Source organism: Anas acuta, chromosome 1 (assembly GCF_963932015.1).
Source record: "Anas acuta chromosome 1, bAnaAcu1.1, whole genome shotgun sequence".
NCBI lineage: Eukaryota > Metazoa > Chordata > Aves > Anseriformes > Anatidae > Anas > Anas acuta.
This window is the reverse complement of record NC_088979.1, coordinates 160,806,551-160,827,130: the sequence shown is the minus strand read 5'-3', so window position 1 is coordinate 160,827,130 and position 20,580 is coordinate 160,806,551. Positions and strand designations below refer to the sequence as shown.

Here is a 20,580-nt window from a genome sequence, read left to right as displayed (position 1 = left end):
TTGTCTCCTGACCTAACCTTACCCTTTTCTCCTCACCCTCTTTCCAACCAAGCCTAACGCATGGCCCCACAAGCAGACTGCAGAGACACTCTGAGGCAGTCCCCAATAAGCATGAGGCCTGTGCAGCGCTCCCAGAGTTGTCCCAAAGTGCTCTCCAACAGAGGAATTTCTGCACAGAGCTCTTGCAGAAAACACACTTGCTTGTCAGGAAACAGCAGCAACTTTCGACAGATTCAGCACAGGATCTGCTCTGGGAACAGTGTTTCCCAGTTTCTTGCTCTTGTATGAAGGTAGATGAAACCAGAAAAGAAAAAAAAAAAAAAGGAACAGAAGAAGGTAATGAGTTTTTTTTTTATATATATGTATCTTTCTCTTCTTTTCCTCTCCCCTATCATGGTTTAAAGAAAAAAATTAAATTAATTACAGTTTCTCTTCTATCCAAGATCTTTGTGGGAAAAAAAAAAAATACAGTTGGGGCACATTCAGAGTTCACTTTTCCTTGGATCCAAGCAAGGCTTTACAAAAAAAAAAAAGTGGGATTTTTTTATTTTTCTTTGCTACATAGAGATTGACACCTGCTTTCACTGCAAACTGCAGTGACGCACATCTCAGATATAAAATCTTTTGCCAAACATGTCCAGAAAGATGCCGATTCTGAAGTGTCACAACAAAAAGTTAACATTTTCAATAAACTGACACAGTAGTTTTTCATACCGAGAAAAATGTCAACTTGAAACAAGCATTTGATATGACTGATATTTTAAAAAAATTATTTACCTGACAAAATTGAAAAGTTTCTTTAGGGGTAACATTCACCTGACTTTTTTTTTTTTTTTTTTTTTTTTTTTTTTAAAAGTTAAGATTTCTACCACAAAAAAAAGTTGATCCCAAGACTTGGCTCCACCAGCAGATCCTCTAGTGGGAGGAACAGAGAGGCCTTCCTTGAAATTTGTCTCAGACTGGCAGGGAACCAAAACCAATGGAAGAAAGCTGGGTTGAGGGCAGGAAGCCCAACTCTACCACAAGTTTCCCTATCAATCCCTTCATCTGTGCCTCGGTTCCTTCTCACCTTGCACCACACCAGCACAGCAAAGGGCTGAGCTCACGTAGTGAAGAGCCCTGCTTGGCTTCACCCCAGGAAGGCAACAGGAATCACCACTTACTTTTATTTGCCCAGAGGAAGGAGGAGGAAGGTAGCTATGTAGAAGCTTCAAGTAATTTGTGAACTGAAAGGAAAAATCCCTCCCAGGCCTGTAGTCACACACCTTCTCACCACAGTTTGGCGGTTCTCCTCGGAGCCACCATCTACCTAACCCTTCCTCACCGGGGTAGGCCTGCCCTTCCCACCACTTTCCCCTGCCAAGCACAAGACAAACTGACATTCTCCACACTAGGGCACAGGATTTCCAGCTCAGATCCCTGTAGGCCTACCTACAGGGAAGCTGTAGCCCCAAGAGGTTTAGCTGTAATATTTTATGCAGTATCCAAAGCAATACCCAACCATTTTAATTATATTTATGCAGTGTCCAATACACAGGTGGAGGAAACCAACTGAGGAAGGATGGAGATGGCTGCAAGGTTGTCTCATTGCCAATTTCTGTCCCAAGCAGACAAGGCAATCAGTCACTCCCAGCTTAGTGCTCGAACAGAGAACGCATCCTCATTTCTTTTTTAAACAGGATATTAAGCTTGAGATCCCACACTGTGAAACCTCAGCCTGCATGCTTATTTAGAAACAGCTAACAAGTTTGGGTCACAGCTTTAAATTCCTCAGATAAGCTCACTGCATCAGCCTTCTGTGGACTGTCAGCATTGACAGAAGACGTTTCAGACCCCCTCTGAAGATCTGGGCAAGGTTAATGCTGGGACCTGTAACAATGAAATGTTAAAGCTATGAAATCCCAAGAAGCATTCATTGTGGTCCTGAAAATAATAGCAAACCTCTGCCAGACATTGCTGAGAGGGCAAAAGATTGGTAAAATTTAAAAGTTTGAGTACTAGAGGGAAGAAATAGTAATCAGGCAAGATTTCCCAGGAGAGAGTGCATGCAATGACTGTGCCCCACTTGAAAGACCGCATCTCATTTGTGTTCCAGGAGATGGACTCGTGGAGCACCAGAGGTCAGGCACATCACCTCCCACGGGTGGCTTACATTAACAAGTTTTCTATATTGCTTTCCTCCAGTGACAACACCTTTGTTCAGACGATTTTACCACACCTAGCATTACTGCATCAGCCCCACCCTGAACCAGTGCATTTTCATCAGCAAAGCCAGTGACAAATCTGTTACTGCCAGGATCGCCAAGCTGACCTTGAACCTCCACTGTACATAAGTATGGACTTCTGCATCCCCACAAGTGTCTCTGTGTCCCTGTACTTGTAGGGCAGGAGCTTCGTTTGGACATTTCCATCTCAGGAGCCTTCACTTTACCACATAAACCTAACAGCAGTAGGCCTAGGGCAAAGGCAAACCCCAGAAAGAAGGGAAGATGAAGATCTTGCTCATATACAGTGCTCTCACATGTAGATCAAAATGTACTGAGGTTACACCGTTTCTGACACTGTATCCCAAAGCTATGACAACACATCAACTCTTCCCTCTTAGGAGCTTGGTTTACAGCAAAAGCCTTAAATAGAAGAGGACCTGAGAGCTGTTTCCCATCAGAGGAATGTTGCAAGGGAAAAAGAGGTGTTGGGATTTGGGAGGAGAGGAAGGAACACCAGCCCTTACAGTTACTACAGGCACATTCAACATGAAAACCTGATAACGTATCAGTGAAGTGGAAAGCATTTCTGTAGCTAGACACATATTCACACAGTGCTAGAAGATATAAAGCAGCAGCTGTTGTTAACAGACACACATTCATGGCAAACAGCACTGCACACCATCTCCGCATTGTGAGCACTGAAAATTCACGCCTGCTAGAGCTCATTCCCCTTAGGAAGCTAGCAGAGCCTATGACCCCTTCAGGTAGGGCTCGTGACAGCTCCAGTGCAACCCCTGAAGCACTGTGTCACCTCTCAGTGCTCGAGAGGCCTCAATTCTGAGTAGTGAGAGTTTTTAGAGAGTTTTTATTCCAGCACTACAGCTTTCCCCAAAGGGATTAGTCCCAGGCAGTACAGTACCCACCACTCAGTGGATTTACATATGCTAGAGACCAACAGCAAACCCAAGCCCCTTTACAACTTACACCATGCATTCTGAGTAGTGACAGACGAGAATCACCAGGTAACTGGTCTGTGATCTTTTTTTCAAGGGTATTTTTCTAAGCTCTCTTGCAAGGGTGAGGGAGGAAATTGGTGCATACCTTCCCCCTACTACCCCACGGAATAATGTGCTCAAGCCAAAGAAGCGTCCACAGCAGCATGATCAGCTTTACAGAACTGTAGATCACTGCATTGGCCCTAAAATCAATCCTGTATCCTGAATGACTACAATTACACAAGCATTTCAGATAAAAGCTTTTTGCAGAACAGAGTCTATGATTGGGGAAGAGAAAACTAAAATTATGGGTTAAAGAACTTGAGTACAAACCACTCAACTTCACGATTTAAAACTATCACAGAAGTTGGCAAAGGTGCTTTAAGTATGGTTAGAGCAGCCCTGTTGGGACGCCGCATTGACAGGGGGACAGCTGCTCACACCTGATGGGGGAGTAGGAAACGGATGTTACGGATGGAAAGGAAATTCATTCAAGGGCTCTTCACCTTACCTAGGAGGTGCCATACTCCTTGCTGTAACTCCAGAGATTTGCAGTTTCCTTATTACAAGGGAGCTATAAACCTGTGGTATCGTCCCAGTACTGTTGACCCCAGAATTACTACACCGTAACAGAGCTCCTTGAAAATGCAGCAGAACCAATACCAACACATTCACTGCTAATAATTCCCTTCCTCCCCTCAGCACACATTCATACTAGTTTTGGAGGAGTCAGATCCATCCTCTTTCTTCAACTTATCTCTACCAGACATCTTTCAAATGCGTTGCTGACCAGGGTGACCATGCTTTCAGTCACGCACCTTCCTGGGCTTAATGCAAGAGCTGCACACGTTCATAATATGTGTAACAAGAACAGGCCACACGCTGAGATAATCACAAGGACAAAACAGATGCATAACTTCCTCCTTTTGGTAATGGTCCCTGTACAGAATTACTTGCAGTAAGAACAGTCCACCAAAATCTTTGAGAGAAATTAGCAGAGCCCCTCACAGCTGAGCAGAGTGAAATGCCAGGTAGTTTCCCAAGCAAGGGCACAGGAATTAGCACCAGAGAGTAGATTAAAAATAGGGTAGTAGAAGCACAAGCCACCCCACTGTCCACCTAAGCACTGATACAGTTTAGGGTTACAACACCAGTGTTACCCAGCAAATATCTTTCTTTATGGGTGGTGGGGCAGAAGGGGGAGTACCAGACAGAAGAGCCATTCTGGTTACAAAATTTATTGTACTAAGTTTGTCAGCAGGCCAACCACAAACTATCATACAGCAGCAGGGAACAAGCTCTCTCCTGAACAGCTGAAGCCTCTCTTTAGAGGTAATAGACCACAGGCACAGTTTTCCTTCAGTCCATCCTGAACTGCCAAGGAGACAAATCAGGAAATGATGAAGGTACCAAGTTTCATGAAATTGCTGTGTGAAATAGGAAGCAATTGCAGCTACTTTAAGAGTTGCAAGCTTTGCTTGTTTTCAGGGTAAGGAAGAGAACCTGGCTAAAGAGAAGTATCTGTAACAAGTTGGGGAGAGAAGCCCCCAGCACCAGCTCCAGACGCTGGTTTCCCCCGCTGCTTCCCTGCGTTCAGTTCAGCCCTCAGACAGCAAATACAGCACCAAGAGTAATGCAGGTAAGAGCAGAAGCACCAAGTGGGTTTGTAAAGCAGGATGTTTAGAGTAACTTCGTGCAGGTCCAAGAGCTGACAGCAGGAGGCTGGCTTCCCCAGCCCAGCAGCTCAGGACTGCTCTCCATGCCAGCGCAGTTCAGAGCTGTGAATTCCCCTTCTCACCCCTGCCCCCAGGGAACATTTTAGGAGGGCAGCCAGACTGTACAGCTGGCATCATGTGAGAAATCCTTTGCACAGGCACTTGTAGTAGCTCAGGCTCCCAGCCATCTCTCATGAGCTATGCAGCAAAGACTTCAATCCAGCACTCAGGCATAAGGTTGCTGGTTTTAAATACCAAAACTGATCTCTGGCTGGATGCATAAGAGCTTGTTGGAGGCTTTCTGTATGCTGAGAGCTCTTCATCCCTTGCTGCACAGTGAAAATATTTTACACCTTTTTTTTTTTTTTTAAAAAAAAAAAAAGAGAAGATGCTGAAGGAAACAAGTCATAACTAGAATTCTCTTGCCACATATTCTAATATTATTATATGCTATCTGTCCCAAGTGACATGGTAGTGAATTGAGAAACCCAAACCAAACTTTTAATGCTTCAGATTTAAAAGGATGACAACAAAGGCTAAAAACACTCATCCTCCAACTGTTAGCTGAGTAAAGACAACAGACTTCCTTTAAAAAGATTAATATTTCTATGCTTTTTCCACCCTTCAATACAGAAGTCACCATGCAATGCAGCATTTCATGAAAAAATTGCTCCAATTCGGACAAACAGGAGGAAGAAATCTTGCAATGACATATGGCTTTACCAGATGCAATACTTCAAAATCCAAGTTTTTTCCAATTTTTTTAAAAAAAAAAAAAAAAAAAGAAAGGCAAACACAAAGTCATCATCAAGTTTTGTTTTATTTAAGATTTTAGTTTTAATTCTGAAGAAAGAGGTACATTTCCTTGGTTTTAGTTTTAGCGTTGGGTTATAACCATGTTTATCTGTTTCTTTCCTGTCTTTTCAATACTGCACAAACGTCCAGAAACTACAGGGTTAAGTAAAAGCTGCAGGCAGAGGAGGTCAGAGGTTGCTCCTGATGGTGATCATGTGGCCCCAATGCAGTGCTATCCCAGAGTGCCCTAATCAGGTGAATCTTTGTTTTTAAAAAAAAAAAAAGAAAGAGAGACTGACAGAGGAGACAAAGACTGAAGTAAATATCACTCGTGTTTCAGCTGCTTATAATTATATTATGTATACACTAGGTATTAAATCTGTGAATACTTTTAAAACATTAAAGTTTACTTTAAACCTAAAGCCAAAATTAAAAAAAATCTTATTCTCCCCTCTTTAAACCACTCTTCAGCAACATGCCAGTTACTCATAGCTCTAAGTGTTTTGTCTTTCAACACACTTCATGTCAAACCTCTTACTGAGTGACACGATAAAGTCGCCTTTTTCGAAAAGAAAAAAAAAAGACATAGCATTTTCCTTGTGTAGTGCCACACTGAATGCAAAAACAAATTTTAGGCCACTGCTTGCCCCACATGTTCAGTAACTTCATTTAAATTAAATACCTTTTCCATATTTCTGCACTGGATTCTGCATTGCATTTTTCTCCTATTGTAGACCGGCACTTTTCCACTAGGCAGGAATACTCATGTGCAAAAAGACATAAAACAGTAATATTCTCCTTAAGCATTGAGGCTGCATTTTGATTTCTCTCTCTCTTTTTTTTTTTCCTTAGGATATTTAGGAATTATTTCAAACAGTGTATTTCCAACACTGGCTTCAGCAGAAACTTAACAAAAAGATCTGGTCATGACCCTGCGATGGCATTGCATTTGGGGGGGAGGTTTGATCAGGAACTGGATTCTTCAGAAAGAAAGATATGACAGGGAACAGTAGGTGGGCATAGGGAGGAGTCAGGGTGGGACACTTCCTGCATTTCTAACGTTTTGTTTTTTTTCCACCTTTCCTAATGACGATCCAGCGCTGAGCTCTGTAGTAGATCTGTGGGCGTTTTACTGGGGGGTCTGAAGGCTGTCTGAAAGCCTGGGGGTGGGGAATGGAAACTGGTGGGGTTTGAAGGAGGAGAGTAGGGATTCCAACTGGCTCTGTGCAGAGGGATCTGTGTGCCGAAGGGGTTACTGTGGTGTGTCTGTGACGGCGCTGCACTGGGGCCGTCCACCTCTGTGAGGGCCTGAAGAGATTTTAGCCAATGTGGAGGATTGTCGTCTTGAAGGGTGTCTAAACTGTTTCCTGTGGATGCTGGGATACCTACAAAGAGAAGAAAAAACAGGATACAAGCAAGTCAGAGCAGAAGCAATAAGCTGAGCATGAAGGAGGTCAATTTAACCTAACACAACAGTGAGAAAACATGATTAGTTTGTACAGAGAACACATTTTACATTATATATGCTATCCTGCCCACAAAACATTTAATATTTAAATCCAGACAGGAGAAAGTTCCCCCTCAGAGCACTCCTTTGTAAGATACACATTTTTCTATCGAGCGTTCTGCACGAGGACTGCGACCCTGTTTCCGTGAGCTTACCACACCAAACCCTACCTGCGCCCTGCATGCTTCTCTTCCTGCTCTGCCTACCTGAATCATGCTTCAGCCTCTCTAACAGGGAAAACACAACCAGACAGCCTTATAAAATAGAGCTTTATAAACAAGTGGAGTACGTCCCTTTTTAAATAACATAGTCCAGTTACTGATTCCAGTGCCTCAGGACCAGCGGCGCACAAACCGGACATGCCATCCTGCAGAAGGGACACCTAAGTTGACCCTACAGATAAGCACTGATCACCCTGACTGCCTGCAGAGGTCCTGGACATGCACTGCAAAGGGTTACGTGACACTTTACGCCTAGCGGTTCCACAAAAATTCCTGGACCCTTGAGGTTTTGTGGATGGAAGCTGGAAGAGACCACCGCATACTTTTTTTTTTCCAAGATGTAAATCAGTTTGTGCCAAATACCCATTTGATGGTTTGCCAGCGGAGCTGAAGGAGTGAGAAACGATTACCTGTGATGATTGCGGGGTCCATCCAGCTGCCAGGGCTGTCCCAATTCAGGCTGTCGGTGGTGGCAGTGTTGGACGTTGGTACACTGTGGTTGGCGTTGGAGGGGGAAGAAGCATTGGGCAGTCCACCAAAGTTGATGTTAATGTTCGGTAGAAGTGCCCTTAGCCCGTCCTGCCATTCCTTCATATTTAAACTCTCTACAGAACTGCTGTTGTCTGGGAGATTTACCAACAAAAAAAAATGAAAGATAAAAAAATAAAAAGCTGAAGTTAGAAACAGATGTCCTTCTTTGGTGGGGTATGGGATTTTGTTTTTACTTGTTAAGCTAAGCATTTAATATTTTCCCTGTCCAAAAATTAGGGTAAATGTTTATATGGTTGATGAATTATCCAGAGGGACTGGCAGGTTTTAAACCAAGTGTAAGTGGGTGGGAGGAAGATTTAACTCCTCCCCCAATGCATATTTCCCCATTTGTTTTTTCAGTTCAGAGGCTCAAATAACGAAGGGCACAATGGCTCCATTATTGATTAGAGAAAACCTACCAGATCCTTTATGAAAGGACCTCTAGTGTAAGCTAGATAACCCAATTCATCTGCTTTATTAATGGTCAGCAGGTTCGAAAGGGTTGTTTTCTTTGAAGTATATTAAAATGAAGAAAGGCTAGGTAGGGCTTTGCTATAGAAACCGAACATGATTAAATTTCCTGAGGAACCAGGAGGCAGGGAAATATCACAAAAGTTTTTTGTTTTGTTAGAGCTTGCTCATTCACAGCCCTACAGATGTTCTTCCGAAGAAAACAGTAACTAGGTTCTCATGAAGCTGGAAGGAACGTGATTTCCTCTTGCAGTTGAAGAACAGTAGCAAAAATTCTTTAGAGACCCGTCAGAGTCATTTCTGGCACAGCAACATCCTCAAACTTTCGTTAGAAGCAAACCAGCTGGATACTGCAACACTCAAATCTGAACTATTTGGCAAAGTTTCAAGGCACGTATTGAAAATGGACAACAGCACGACTTGGCTATTAGCACTACAGCAAGTGATCCCCATACACAAGTGGCAAACCATGCTATCTAGAACAGACTATCGGGTTGTAGGATCCATTTCCTGCTTTAGGAATCCCAACGCAAAACAAGACAAGAGCATCCTAGTATTTTACCTGCCAATACTGCAAATCAATATTAAATACAGCTTTCTGTCAAACATATTTGAAAGGAGAGCGGAGGGTAGCATGCTGGCACTACACCATGACAAAAAATTAGAATACAGACTATTTTTTTTTTTAAGCCTTCTCCACCTGTCCTAATTGAAGAAAAGACCTTGATGTCAGCTAGCAGCATTACTGTGGAATACATACAGAACACTGCTACTCCATCAACAACTGAAGAGATTGAAGTTTTCACAGAAAATTAGAGGATATCACTAACTTGCAACTTTGTAGACTGAAGAAAGTAAACTCACTTGCTATCAAAAATTTCCTTGGCAATTTTTGTAAAGGGCAATGCTCAGAAAGAGCTGATATCTCCAGCAATCCCCTTTTTGTAACACATTCTTGAAATCCTGTGCTTTCACAGTGAAGTCTCTGTCCCAAGACCGAATTTACATACATGTATTTACATATATGAAGACAAAACTTAAGATGTTCTTTCTGTACAGAGTTATAGCAACTTAAATCACAACAGTAAGTTGTATTTAAGCCCATGCCAAAACTGAGCTTCAAAATTACTTACTATGCTGACCTGCTATACCCATTTCACCTATGACGACTAACGGGACAATGCATTCATTTTTAACCCTCGGCATGCTTAACACAGTTTGTTCCAGCACAAGCATTTGTGTGATCCAGTGCCCACAGGTAGCAGGACAGCAGCTGAAATCTAGAACGCCTGTGGCCAGACTGCTTCTGCACATGGAGCCTGGAGAGGGACAACGCTGTAATGCACTCTGCATTTCTGAGACCGTCCTATTTGCATGGACAAGTCTGTGGAGTGCAATTTGACTGCTGACTGATGTTATCCCCACTCGCTGGCTAAGGTGAAGCAACCCCTCTTCAGAGGTTAGCACATTAAGTATCTCAACTAAAATGAAAGAGAACTTGAGCACTACAGTAAGCAAAGAAATAATGAGTCAAAAAATCATGTGGTAGTAGTAAACCCTAAAACTTGCCCATTACTAAATGGGCATGCTCCATCTACAGATTCAAATTTTATGTGCTTCAGGAGAAAAAAAGCCCAGGCAGTAACAGAACTGCAGCTGTGCCTCCAGCAAGTAACTCAGAGCAGCTTTTAGTAACCTTAGCACACAGCTGTGAGAAAAGCAGCCCAACATCCCAACTTCAGCATGACCATGTGCACACAACCACATGAAGCAACAACTGTGTTTGATGGGGCTGCTCTGTAAGTCACATCGGAAGAAAAGAGCAGGCTTATCAGTGACTGGCTCTAAGCTCATTTAGCATGGAGCCATAGTGCATGCAGCTGGCTTTCACCTGTACTTTCATTTCTTTTACTGTAAATCAAAACTAGTTCCTGTGCTCTCCGGAACTCATTTCCTGGCAATATCAATGCTCACAAAATATTTTAAATAATTTGGTGTTAATTACTTTTTCATTCAGACCTGTATATTTGCTTGATCCTGGGGTTGAAAAATTTGGAAGTTAAAAAAAAAAGTGCTAGCCAGAAATATCCTTGATAGATTTTTGCCCACAATCCTCTCAACATCCATAAGCCTATGAGATAAGTTCCAAAATTCAGCTCTCCGAACAAAAATAGCTGACTCACCATCACAGAAATAACTGTGACAGACTCCCCAGGGCACAGTATCAGTTTCCACTGTTTTCTTACCACTGCTTCCAAAGGCTTGTGCAAGGAAATACAGCTCACTTTAATTACTTCTACTGCGGAGGCAAAAAGCATGTACAAGATGCTTACTAAGACCACATGTAAGCAAACATACTTGTAACACCTGTGAGGTGGGGATCTGCAAGCTTGTTTTGATGATAATCACTGGTGTTACTAACCCCAATACGCCCTCAAAGCCCATGAGACAGCAAATAAGCTACACACCTGCAACATGCCTGTATGCATACACACACTGATAAATAATGTCACCAAGAAAGTCTAATGAAGTCATAGTCACCACAAAGACACAACTTGTAAGAAATGGGATAGGGAAATAAATAAATATAGTATGGTATTAGGCTACCTTGGGCTAAGAAAAAAATATTGACTATTGTCACGTTATTGCCATATACAAAATGACAGTACCGGGTACATAAGAGTCCAGAAGGATAACAAGCATTTGAAATACGAGATTTTTCCATGGAACCTTTTCAAAGAACAAAAGAAGCTGGCACTTTTTGTTGAAGTGACGGGCTGCAAGGCAGGCACAGTGTACCATTAGCATTTACTGTAACAGAAGACAAGACAGACACAGGAGAACTGTCCTTTATCTCAACTGTCAGTACAAAATCCACTTACAATCACAGAATGCAAGAGATCAAAGTCCTAAAAGAATTCAACATTTATATATTTTTAATTTATTGAAATCTCATGCTCCTAGGTACAAGCAAATGAGAAAATTCCAAAAGATGCTACTTTCCCAGACAGCTGTGTTTTATGTGACTAAAAAGCAAGCTATGAAAAAAAAAATAAAATACTGCTCTCTGATAAAGAAAAAGCAAGCACCACATCACTCAGGTGCCTGTAACAGTCTTCTGGCTTACCTAATAGAAGCACTATAAAAAACAAACCGGCCAACAAACAAATATGAGCAAACAAAGTTGTTCAGCTTCCTCAGACTCACAGCCTCCAAGGAGAGATGCAGCAATTACTCTTGCAATATGGCATTTGGGAAGGGGTTACAAGCATTGACGGGTAAGGGTAGATGGGATCAGCAGAGATTGCAAAGCCCTACAACGCCTCCTGCACTACTCTGACTGCACAGTTACTGGCTGCGACCAGCTAGGACAGCCAGTTACATAGCACCCTGATGTAAATCAGCACCTGAGCAATCTCAGGGTACCACCCAGCAAGACTCAAACCACACAGTTAGCTCAGCATGCCTGTGCTGGAGTCTGACAAGTTTTAAACATGAGTCTAAGTGAAAATGCAAAGTACTTCCTCCACCTGCAGAAAGTAAATAAGACTCTCAGCAAGTTCATTCTTTTTGTTAACCAAGTTCATGCTTGACCATAAAGCTAGTACTGTGTTTATAAACAAATGGGTATCTTCCCATTACTACAGATCTACTAAAAGACATTTTTAAGTCATCTTTCCCAACTTTACACCCTGCTACCAAATAGGTTTAATTTTTAACTGGCTAGCAGCCTTCTTGGTTGGACACCATAACCTATGAACATAAGAACCAACACACTGCTCCTTGCCTCTCTAAAGAGTGGAAACGTTGTCTCCTTCAACAGCCTCACCCCAATTTAAAGCAGGATGTCAAGGGACAGGGGGAAAACAGAGTCCAAATACAGTTCACAAAAATGAAAAGGTTTTATACACCAAGATAAACTGGAAGCATTTTAGAGCCTCCTCCCTTCCCACCCCCCAGCCTTGTCCCCCGGACAAGAGAATTACCTCGTGAAGCTCCCCTGAAAGCGCCACTATTTGCACAAAAAAGGGCTCAGATACAGATCAGACTATATTAAACTTAATTTTCTCTTAATGTGCATTCCATAATCCCATCTGCTCTAATGGAAACCTGCATTTCCAGAGGTGAACAGACCCCACAGTTCTGGCACTGAACTCCTCCATGTTTCTGATGTAGTATGTCACCATGAATGGAAGTGCTTGTACCTAAATTTTAACAGTTAACAATCGTCTTAAACTGAGCCAACAAGGGGAAGAGAAATGCTTCACCACAGACAACCTGTTTATCCATCCACCATAAAGCAAAAATACTTAGTTATTTTAAAACAGCGTACGACTGGGAAGTCTGATCTGTATAAAGCTGGTGATTTCGTGATTTGTTAATGAAGTCACTGCCCCGTCATGACATCCTAGCAGCCAGTCTGCTAGTCTTACTGTGCTGCCTTTTTTATCTGACATGTTTTGACGTTGTTCCTTCATATCAGGTAGAAGGACATGTATTTGGGGAAGAGACAGTAAAGGGGATGATAGGCAAGCAAAAAAAGCATTGGTTCATCATACATAATCAGTACTTGGGAGGAAGCTTGCATAACTGTCAGTTTCACAACTTCATGAGTTCTGACAGACAACACTACAATGCAGACCATTTAAAACACAAAAGGTATTTCACATTTGGTTATCCCACTTGATCTTTTTTTTTTATATCAAAGGCAATGGTATAGCACGTCTCCCAGTTTATTTGGTGGGAGGCAAACCCACTGAAATCAACGTCCTACAAAGACTGGACCCTTTCAAATCTTTGTCCTAATTCCAATGAGACTATGATCAAATCTGTACCAAGGTTCAATCAGCACATTCTTAAATAACTAACAAAGATCACAAGACCATCACATTACATGAATGTAAAGCAAGTGCAGTTCTTTGCCAAAATTATATTCCAAGCTAATATAGGAGCCCGACTGTACTAATTGCATAAAACTTAAATATCTTTATGCCAGGAGTCCTAACTGTTCTGGTCCTGCTGGAGAGCAAACAGTCCTGCAAATCTGGGCTGCAACTGTTTATTTTTGAAGAACCCATCAGTATGCCACGTGTGTGACTGAGGCACACAACAGTGCTACAGAAAAGCCTCAAATAAGCAGAAGAAATTCAGAGGGAAACCACTGTATGAGAGAAAAATAAACCTCTTAGCAGTGTTGTGTAACTGCACAAGTTAGGAACAGAAGCGCACAGAACACCAAGGTGTGCTCAGGACCAGAATGCCCACTGCTATGACCTGTTAGGAGGCCCTTATGAAAGCTTCAAGGACACTGTACAGTAACAGTTTTGAAGCCTTGGCAAAACAACCAGATTTAAAGCTGGGCCCAGGACAGAAAAAAAGAAAAAGGAACAAGAAGGGACCTGAAGGAGTTCACCAGGAGTTTTTCCCTACTTGATCAGAGCTAAGCATGGCCACCACCAAAGCATACCCTTGGTATGACATACCTATTAGTCCCAGCCTGCACTCTGTGCTACTATTTTAACAGATACCACAGGTAGCCTGTGCTTTCCATGTGCTTTCCAGCTCCTTAACCTGTTCTGAAGTGATAGGGGCTTCTTCATTTTCAGCTCAAGACTCCCCTCTACTATTGGCATTTCTCTTTTGCAAAAATATGTCCAATATTTCACTCTGTAGGGGGAGAGAGGAGAGGACATTTTGCTCCATCCTAAAATGAAGTGATTCCCATAACACTAGAGAAATTCAAAAACCTTTCATTCAAAGTCTCTATCATCATCAGAATAGTGATGATAAAACCATACCTGTGTCACTTTAATACAAGTGAGCTTGTTTGCTCATGAAATTGAGTGAGTAAAATTCTGCTCATACTGCTGTGGTCTGAAGGATTTCACTCTCAGACTTCATTGATTCTGTGTTTGTGATTTCTAGGAAACGTACAATGCTTAAACTAAATGCCAAAGTGGCACACAGATTCATGATAGCCTGAAAACATCACTGTCAGAGTAAGATTGAATCTGTCCACATTTGAACAGCAGCACTGCTCATCAGGAATACAAGTAGCCATTTCATGTAAGGGAGATACGAAGTGACAGGAGTATTGGAAAATAAAGCTGCTAAGGAAAACATGTAAAAGCCTCACAGACATTCTCTAAGCACCAGAAGCAAGTTGGTGATCGAGGAAAACAGCTTTCTAAATATCATTCCCCAGAGCAGGTTTCACAGGAAAGCCTTACGGTCACGAACTCAAAGAGCAAGGGAAAGAGCAATACATGTACACAGACACAAAATTGGATTTGGTAATAAAGAGCACTACTCTACTCTGAACTTTGAAGTAATGCAAATAAGGCAGCTTTTATCTCGATACCACATTGATTTCTATGGTTATATTAATCCCAAATCTACCCAATTTAATAGATGTCATGTAAATCAGAAAGGCACTCTTTTTCACTTAAACTGCACTTTTTTTTTATTTTTAAAGATGCCAGTAAACCAAACTATCAAGTATAAGAGGAATATATTGATTTCTAAACTATACATTTTGAAGGAGAAAAAACTTTTCTAAATAATTTTTCTTTCTGCTGAAGGTCTGTCAGTATAACCTTTAAGCTTTCTTTGACTAAGTAACTATTAAGACAGATATTCAATAGGAAGATTCATATTTACTTGTATGTGCAGTGTCAGAACTTAAATCAGGTTTGAGAAAAGCAATTTTGTATTAGTATTCTGCCCTTGTGACTGACTTGTACTTCAAGAGACCAAATCTAACATATAATTATAGCAGCCAGCCACCTAATTTTAAGCCCTAAGAAAATTTCAAATCAAGATTCTCGCTCACTTTGAAAAACATGCTGACTTCAAATCAGATGTTTCCCGAGTATCCTGGACTATTCCAGCATTTTTATTACTTTTTAATTATTTATTGCTGAAAGTATATAGGATTCCAGTGTAGGACCTCAATCAAGTTGGGGTCCACTGTCCTACCTGCAATAATGACATTCTGTAGTGCTTCCACTTTAGTCAGTAAATATCCTTTTCGTGTGAGCTAATTCCTCATCCAAGAATAGATCTCATAAGACTAAATGCAGTTCTCATCACTGATAATACCAAATCTTAATGTAAACTTAAACTGAGCTCATCAAGACTGTTAAAGGCACTGCAATGAAGAATCCTACACATGGAAAACTGGACTTAGAAACCCGGAAGACATACAATTTCCATTTACCTGAGGGAAAAAAACAATTTTCACTTAAGTATACCTACTGCTTACCCTTAGTTTATGCATCAGATTTCAATCTTACTAGGTTATCCTAACTGTCAGTAAAAAAAAAAGGCTTTGACCTCAAATGAAAATCCTTTACATGTACTTGTGGTACACACATATTTAAGTATATAACAAAACATGGGATATTCCCCATACAGTAACTAGAACTGGTAAAGAAAACTGATCTTCAATGTCATGATCAATAATTAGCAAGAGCCTATACAGTTAAAAATTCAGGATTTCAGGAATTCTTAACCAATCCACTGACCAAGGCTGTGAGAACAGCATTAGTACAGTACATGCATACATTAAGAAGTTACAGGCACATTTTTAATTTCTCCATGTATGCAACCATTACAGCTGAGGTGTACATACACTTCATTCTGTGAGAAGGTTCAAGAAACCTAAAGAAAAACAAACCCCCCATCATGACAGTAATTCTGATTACTAAATAGTATCTTCCAACAGAGATGACCCACTTTAAATATAAATATACACACATGTAGGTATAGTTTCTAAATTAGTATCTTTGGGAACAAGCTAAAGTTCAACCGAGGCTGTGACAGGGAAGGAACAAAGAGATGACAAAGCAGGGAAAAGATTAGATTTTTTTCCCCAAGAGAGATTTGGTGTCATTCCAAAGGAAAACACTTCGCATAACACTGTTCTTTTAATTGCTGTTGTTTCTTTAGGGTATTTCACTTACATTCCTGCACTATTACAATTTTTTTTTTTAAATTATGCTCAACTTTTCTCAGTGGCTATTCAAGTTGATTTACTTAGAAACACATTTATGTAGAAAGCTTATGAACCGTGTGCTTTTTGTTAAAACTCAGTCATAATTAGAATTTGTAAAATCGACTTGACCCAGAAAGATTTGAAGTTTCAAGTCCATTCCCAAGATGTGGCCTCGTTTGACACCACTACTTGTTTGATACAGCTTTTATAACGTTTGGTGAACTGCTCTTAAATAGTTTAATAGTGAAAAGTTCTTGCTTTCATGCAATAAATTCAGTCTACCATCCCTAAAATACAGGCAAAGGCCACAGCGCTCATGCAGCTGAAGCTTCTTTGGTGAGACTACTGGGGACACAGAACAGTCAGGAAGGGCTGACTTGAAACTCCTTCCCTGTGTCTGCTTCCCCTGCTTCTTGTTGGGGAGTTACCTGAAAGCTGTCAGGACTGATGGGCCAGGGTGCAAATTAGGTGAGCCACACGGGCCAATTTCAGCCAACATAGCATTTGCTTGGAGTCTAGCTATGTTAACGTGATTAGTCATTCCTCTGATGTGCTGCAGCCAAGAAAAGTTGGAGGATTTTTATTTTTATATTTACATCGTCACATTTTTCTTTCAAAGTAAAATTAGACATTTTAAAAAATAGGCAAAAAAAGCAGGATGCCTGTCCTTAACTGCCATCCCTAATAATCTTAGGATTAAACATTTTCAAAAATTTAATAAGAGCTTGAACCAAGCACATAAAGATGAAAGAATAGGTATTTATACAGTAAGCTTTATTTGGAACAGTATCTCCTGTACAATCTTAAGAAAAATTCCATAGGATTTTAAAACAGTTGCTATATCAACACCAAAGGCACCGAGGCAGGGGGAGGTCAAATGAGACTTTAAGACAGATGGAGAAATGGCAAGACTTGAAGGATAGGTGCTGAGGATGAAGTTTTCAAGAAGAATGACAAGATTACGTTGCTACGGAAGACAGGACTTACTAGTGAATGCATAAAGTATATGGGAACTGATGAACAAGGTAACAGAGGTATGATAAGGAATATTCACAGCAGGCTTTAAACCATGTGATTTAAAATTGGCTACAGATTTAATATTTTAAAAAATAAAATCAGAAATCTCACTTCCATACACTATATTTTAAACCTAGCAGCATTAAAAATACCTCCTTGCACCTCTGGAGTAAGGGAAGCAAGCAAGCCAAAAATTTGTTTCCAATTGAATTTGTTACATATGGTGCTGAGCATTTCACCTCTTCACTAGTGAAATACAAAATTAATCAGGACTGGAAATAAAGGGAGGAAGAGCCAGAGCTTATAAGTAAGCTCTGACTTTCAGGGGTGGGGAATGCACACAGGAATAAAGGATTTCCCCTTCTCCCAGCTTATTTTGGAAAAGGCCCAAGAACCCCCATGACAAGATATTGGATACCTTGGGCATAAGAAGCAATGAGAAGAGCAGAATATTCAATGGCAGAGATTAGACCAAGAATGGCATCGTATTTGCTGACAAAAGCAGCACACAGGATCTCTGTAATGGTCAGTAAAAACAATGCTGGACATTATACAACAATTTAAAAGCAGTGTTCAGTCCTCTACTTTCAAGCAAGCAGCAATCTTGACATTGGCATAACATCGATTTCAGAAAGCAGCTGCTCTGCGCTCTGGAAGGATGCAGGCCTTTGGAGATGCCAAACCCAGCACTTAAACAATTAGTTGCTTCAGTTCAGATTTTCAACAGATTCACTGTTTTCAATATTTACACCTAATCAGATAAAGGCTTCAGCTACAGGCAGCCATAGATCTTATCAGGAGCACAGAAAAGACAACATGAAGCTGCAGTGCTTTGGCTTGACAGAAAGCCAAACGTCACCGAAGACCATCAAGGGAGCAAGCAGTCTTCTTTAAAGGCTTAGAACACAAAATTAATGGCCTAATGCATCTTACTCTTAAGTGTATGAGCACCTATACTTAACTTAAAACTGGCATTAAACCTTTAACATTGTCAGACCAAGAGGAAAAGTGTGACAAAATGTTCTTTCAAGCACTGCAACAAAATAAAGGGACATGAGACAGCACTGTTTAAGTTGCACTGATACTGCTAGAGACAGGGTTTAAGTCTTTAAGCCTACCAAACACCCACTATTTTTCATTTTCCCATTATTTATAGCCATGTATCTCATTTTATTATCTGTCTCAAAACAGAGCCCTACTCTATTCTGTGACCCAATACTATATTGTTTTAGACCATCAAACCAGGTAAGGTAGCAAAGATGACAGTGTATCAACTATCAAAGCTTTTTGATAGCCTGCAGTAATATTAAAAAAAGGCACGCATCTACTAATGGTGCTGTTGGTGCATCTTTCCTTAGTCATTATCTGCAGCATAAAGGAGAGCCCCTCCCCACACCATCCAGGGTAAGATTGCTTTTAGCAACATCCATGCTGTCCAGAAAGAAGGCACTGAACTTTTATCCTGAGGCATATTTACACAGTAATCCATCTAACCCATTCCACTAAAGCCTAAACTGGCCCTTACGATGAAACCATGTTACATCTACTACAGTTTACAAAGTTATACTGGATGGACAGGAAGGGAGGGAAAATCATTTGTGAATTAGTCAATCAAAAAGTTCATTGAAATAGATTGGGGACAACGTCATGTCTGATAGATATGGCAAATTTCAAGTATATGCATAATTTTACCATGAAATCAATTGTGTCACTTCACTGGTAGCAGCAGAGTAAGTTTAGTAAGTACTACCACAGAGAAACAGGCTACCAGGCTCCACATAAATTATTTTTTAAATGTTTAAGCTCTCATTTAGGTAGCACCTGTGCCCTTCCATTTAAATCTAGCATGCATTGCCAAATAGCTCAACTTGGAGCTATGGAATTAGAAATACAGCACAGATCTGATTTGAAACTAGACAAAAAGGCACCTTTAAAATATTACATTTAACATGTCAAATACAAGTACTTCACATTCATGGGAATAGCAATGTGTACATAAAGCAGAAGCAGCAGGAGTTCAGAAAACATTTCTTTTTTCATACAAGGTTCAAAAACACAAATACACTTAAGTGAAACCAACTAAAGTTTGGACTTAGAAAGCCTAGGAAGTAGCTTACTAACTTTGAAAAACAATTTATTTTGAAGAGTTTAAGGGCTGCTTGTTTTCACATAAATTGAGTGGAAAAGTTGAAAAGGGTTGGTTAAACACAGCAGGCAGAATGATGCACAGAAGAAGTGTGTTTTTTGTTTTTTTTTTTTTTTAAAATGGCTTGTCCAGTATCATCTGCTTTAGGAATTTATGGTCTTTTATGGTTTGTAAAAAAAATATTGATGAGATCTCTCAGCAAACATGCAACTTTGACAGCACTGGAGTCTCTGCTAGAAAACAACGTGAAGGTTTTGTTTACACTCCGTTTCTTTTGCTGTTATATCTGAAACAGCCAAGCTGATGACATTTTCTAAACTACCTTCATACAGACTAAGAACAAAGCTAACAGGAGCTTCAGATATACTGCAGCTAATTCCTCCATACTGCTAAATGGCTATAGTGATACAGAAAGCCTTTCTACACCAGCTAGAGTCTGTTATAAACCACTAACAAAAGTCATGCCTACATGGTTTCTTTACTCGTATGCCACTTGCCTCCCTGAATCCATAAATCAAATAAGGAAACTAGGGAAGTCCTACAATTACATACCTGCTACTGGGAGATTAAAAACGAGCGTAAAGAACAGGCATTACCCTTTCACAAAACACTTTGTTGTAAAGCTTGTGCACTAGATACAGTTTTGAAAATGAATTCAATGAATTGGAAACTAGCAAGTCAACATATCAGAAGAGGCATGAGGGCACCTCCTGATTTCCAAACTGTATTTCTGAAGCAGTTAAAATCACTGCAGGAAACCCAAGACACTAAACACTATACAAGTACTACAAAGTCCATGAACTAGCACAAGCAATACCAGACCTACTTGACACTTCAGCTGATTTTTGACAACAGGAAAAGGAAAAAGCAGTAATCTGTATTCACACAGATCACTTTTTTCCAAGGTACATCGGAACTGACATGCAGATCAGCTGAAAAGCACTTGCATAGCAGCTACTAATGCTATCAAATTGTGAAC

The 20,580-nt window shown here is 40.7% G+C and overlaps 1 protein-coding gene across 8 annotated transcripts in view; it reads right to left on the bottom strand.

The window, feature by feature from the left end:
• Window positions 1-5,718: 5,718 nt before the first annotated feature.
• Window positions 5,719-20,580, bottom strand: part of CNOT4 (CCR4-NOT transcription complex subunit 4) — a 73,068-nt gene continuing 58,206 nt past the window's right edge. For 5 of the 8 annotated variants that reach the window (XM_068668876.1, XM_068668881.1, XM_068668878.1 and 2 more), the window contains 2 exons: window positions 7,851-8,063; window positions 5,719-7,097 (listed from right to left, as the gene is read on the bottom strand). In XM_068668876.1, the coding sequence (XP_068524977.1) occupies window positions 6,796-7,097; window positions 7,851-8,063 (515 nt within the window). In that variant the 3' untranslated portion in view covers window positions 5,719-6,795. The remainder of the gene's footprint in view (window positions 7,098-7,850; window positions 8,064-20,580) is intronic. The other 3 variants (XM_068668880.1, XM_068668882.1, XM_068668883.1) reach the window with 1 other exon arrangement.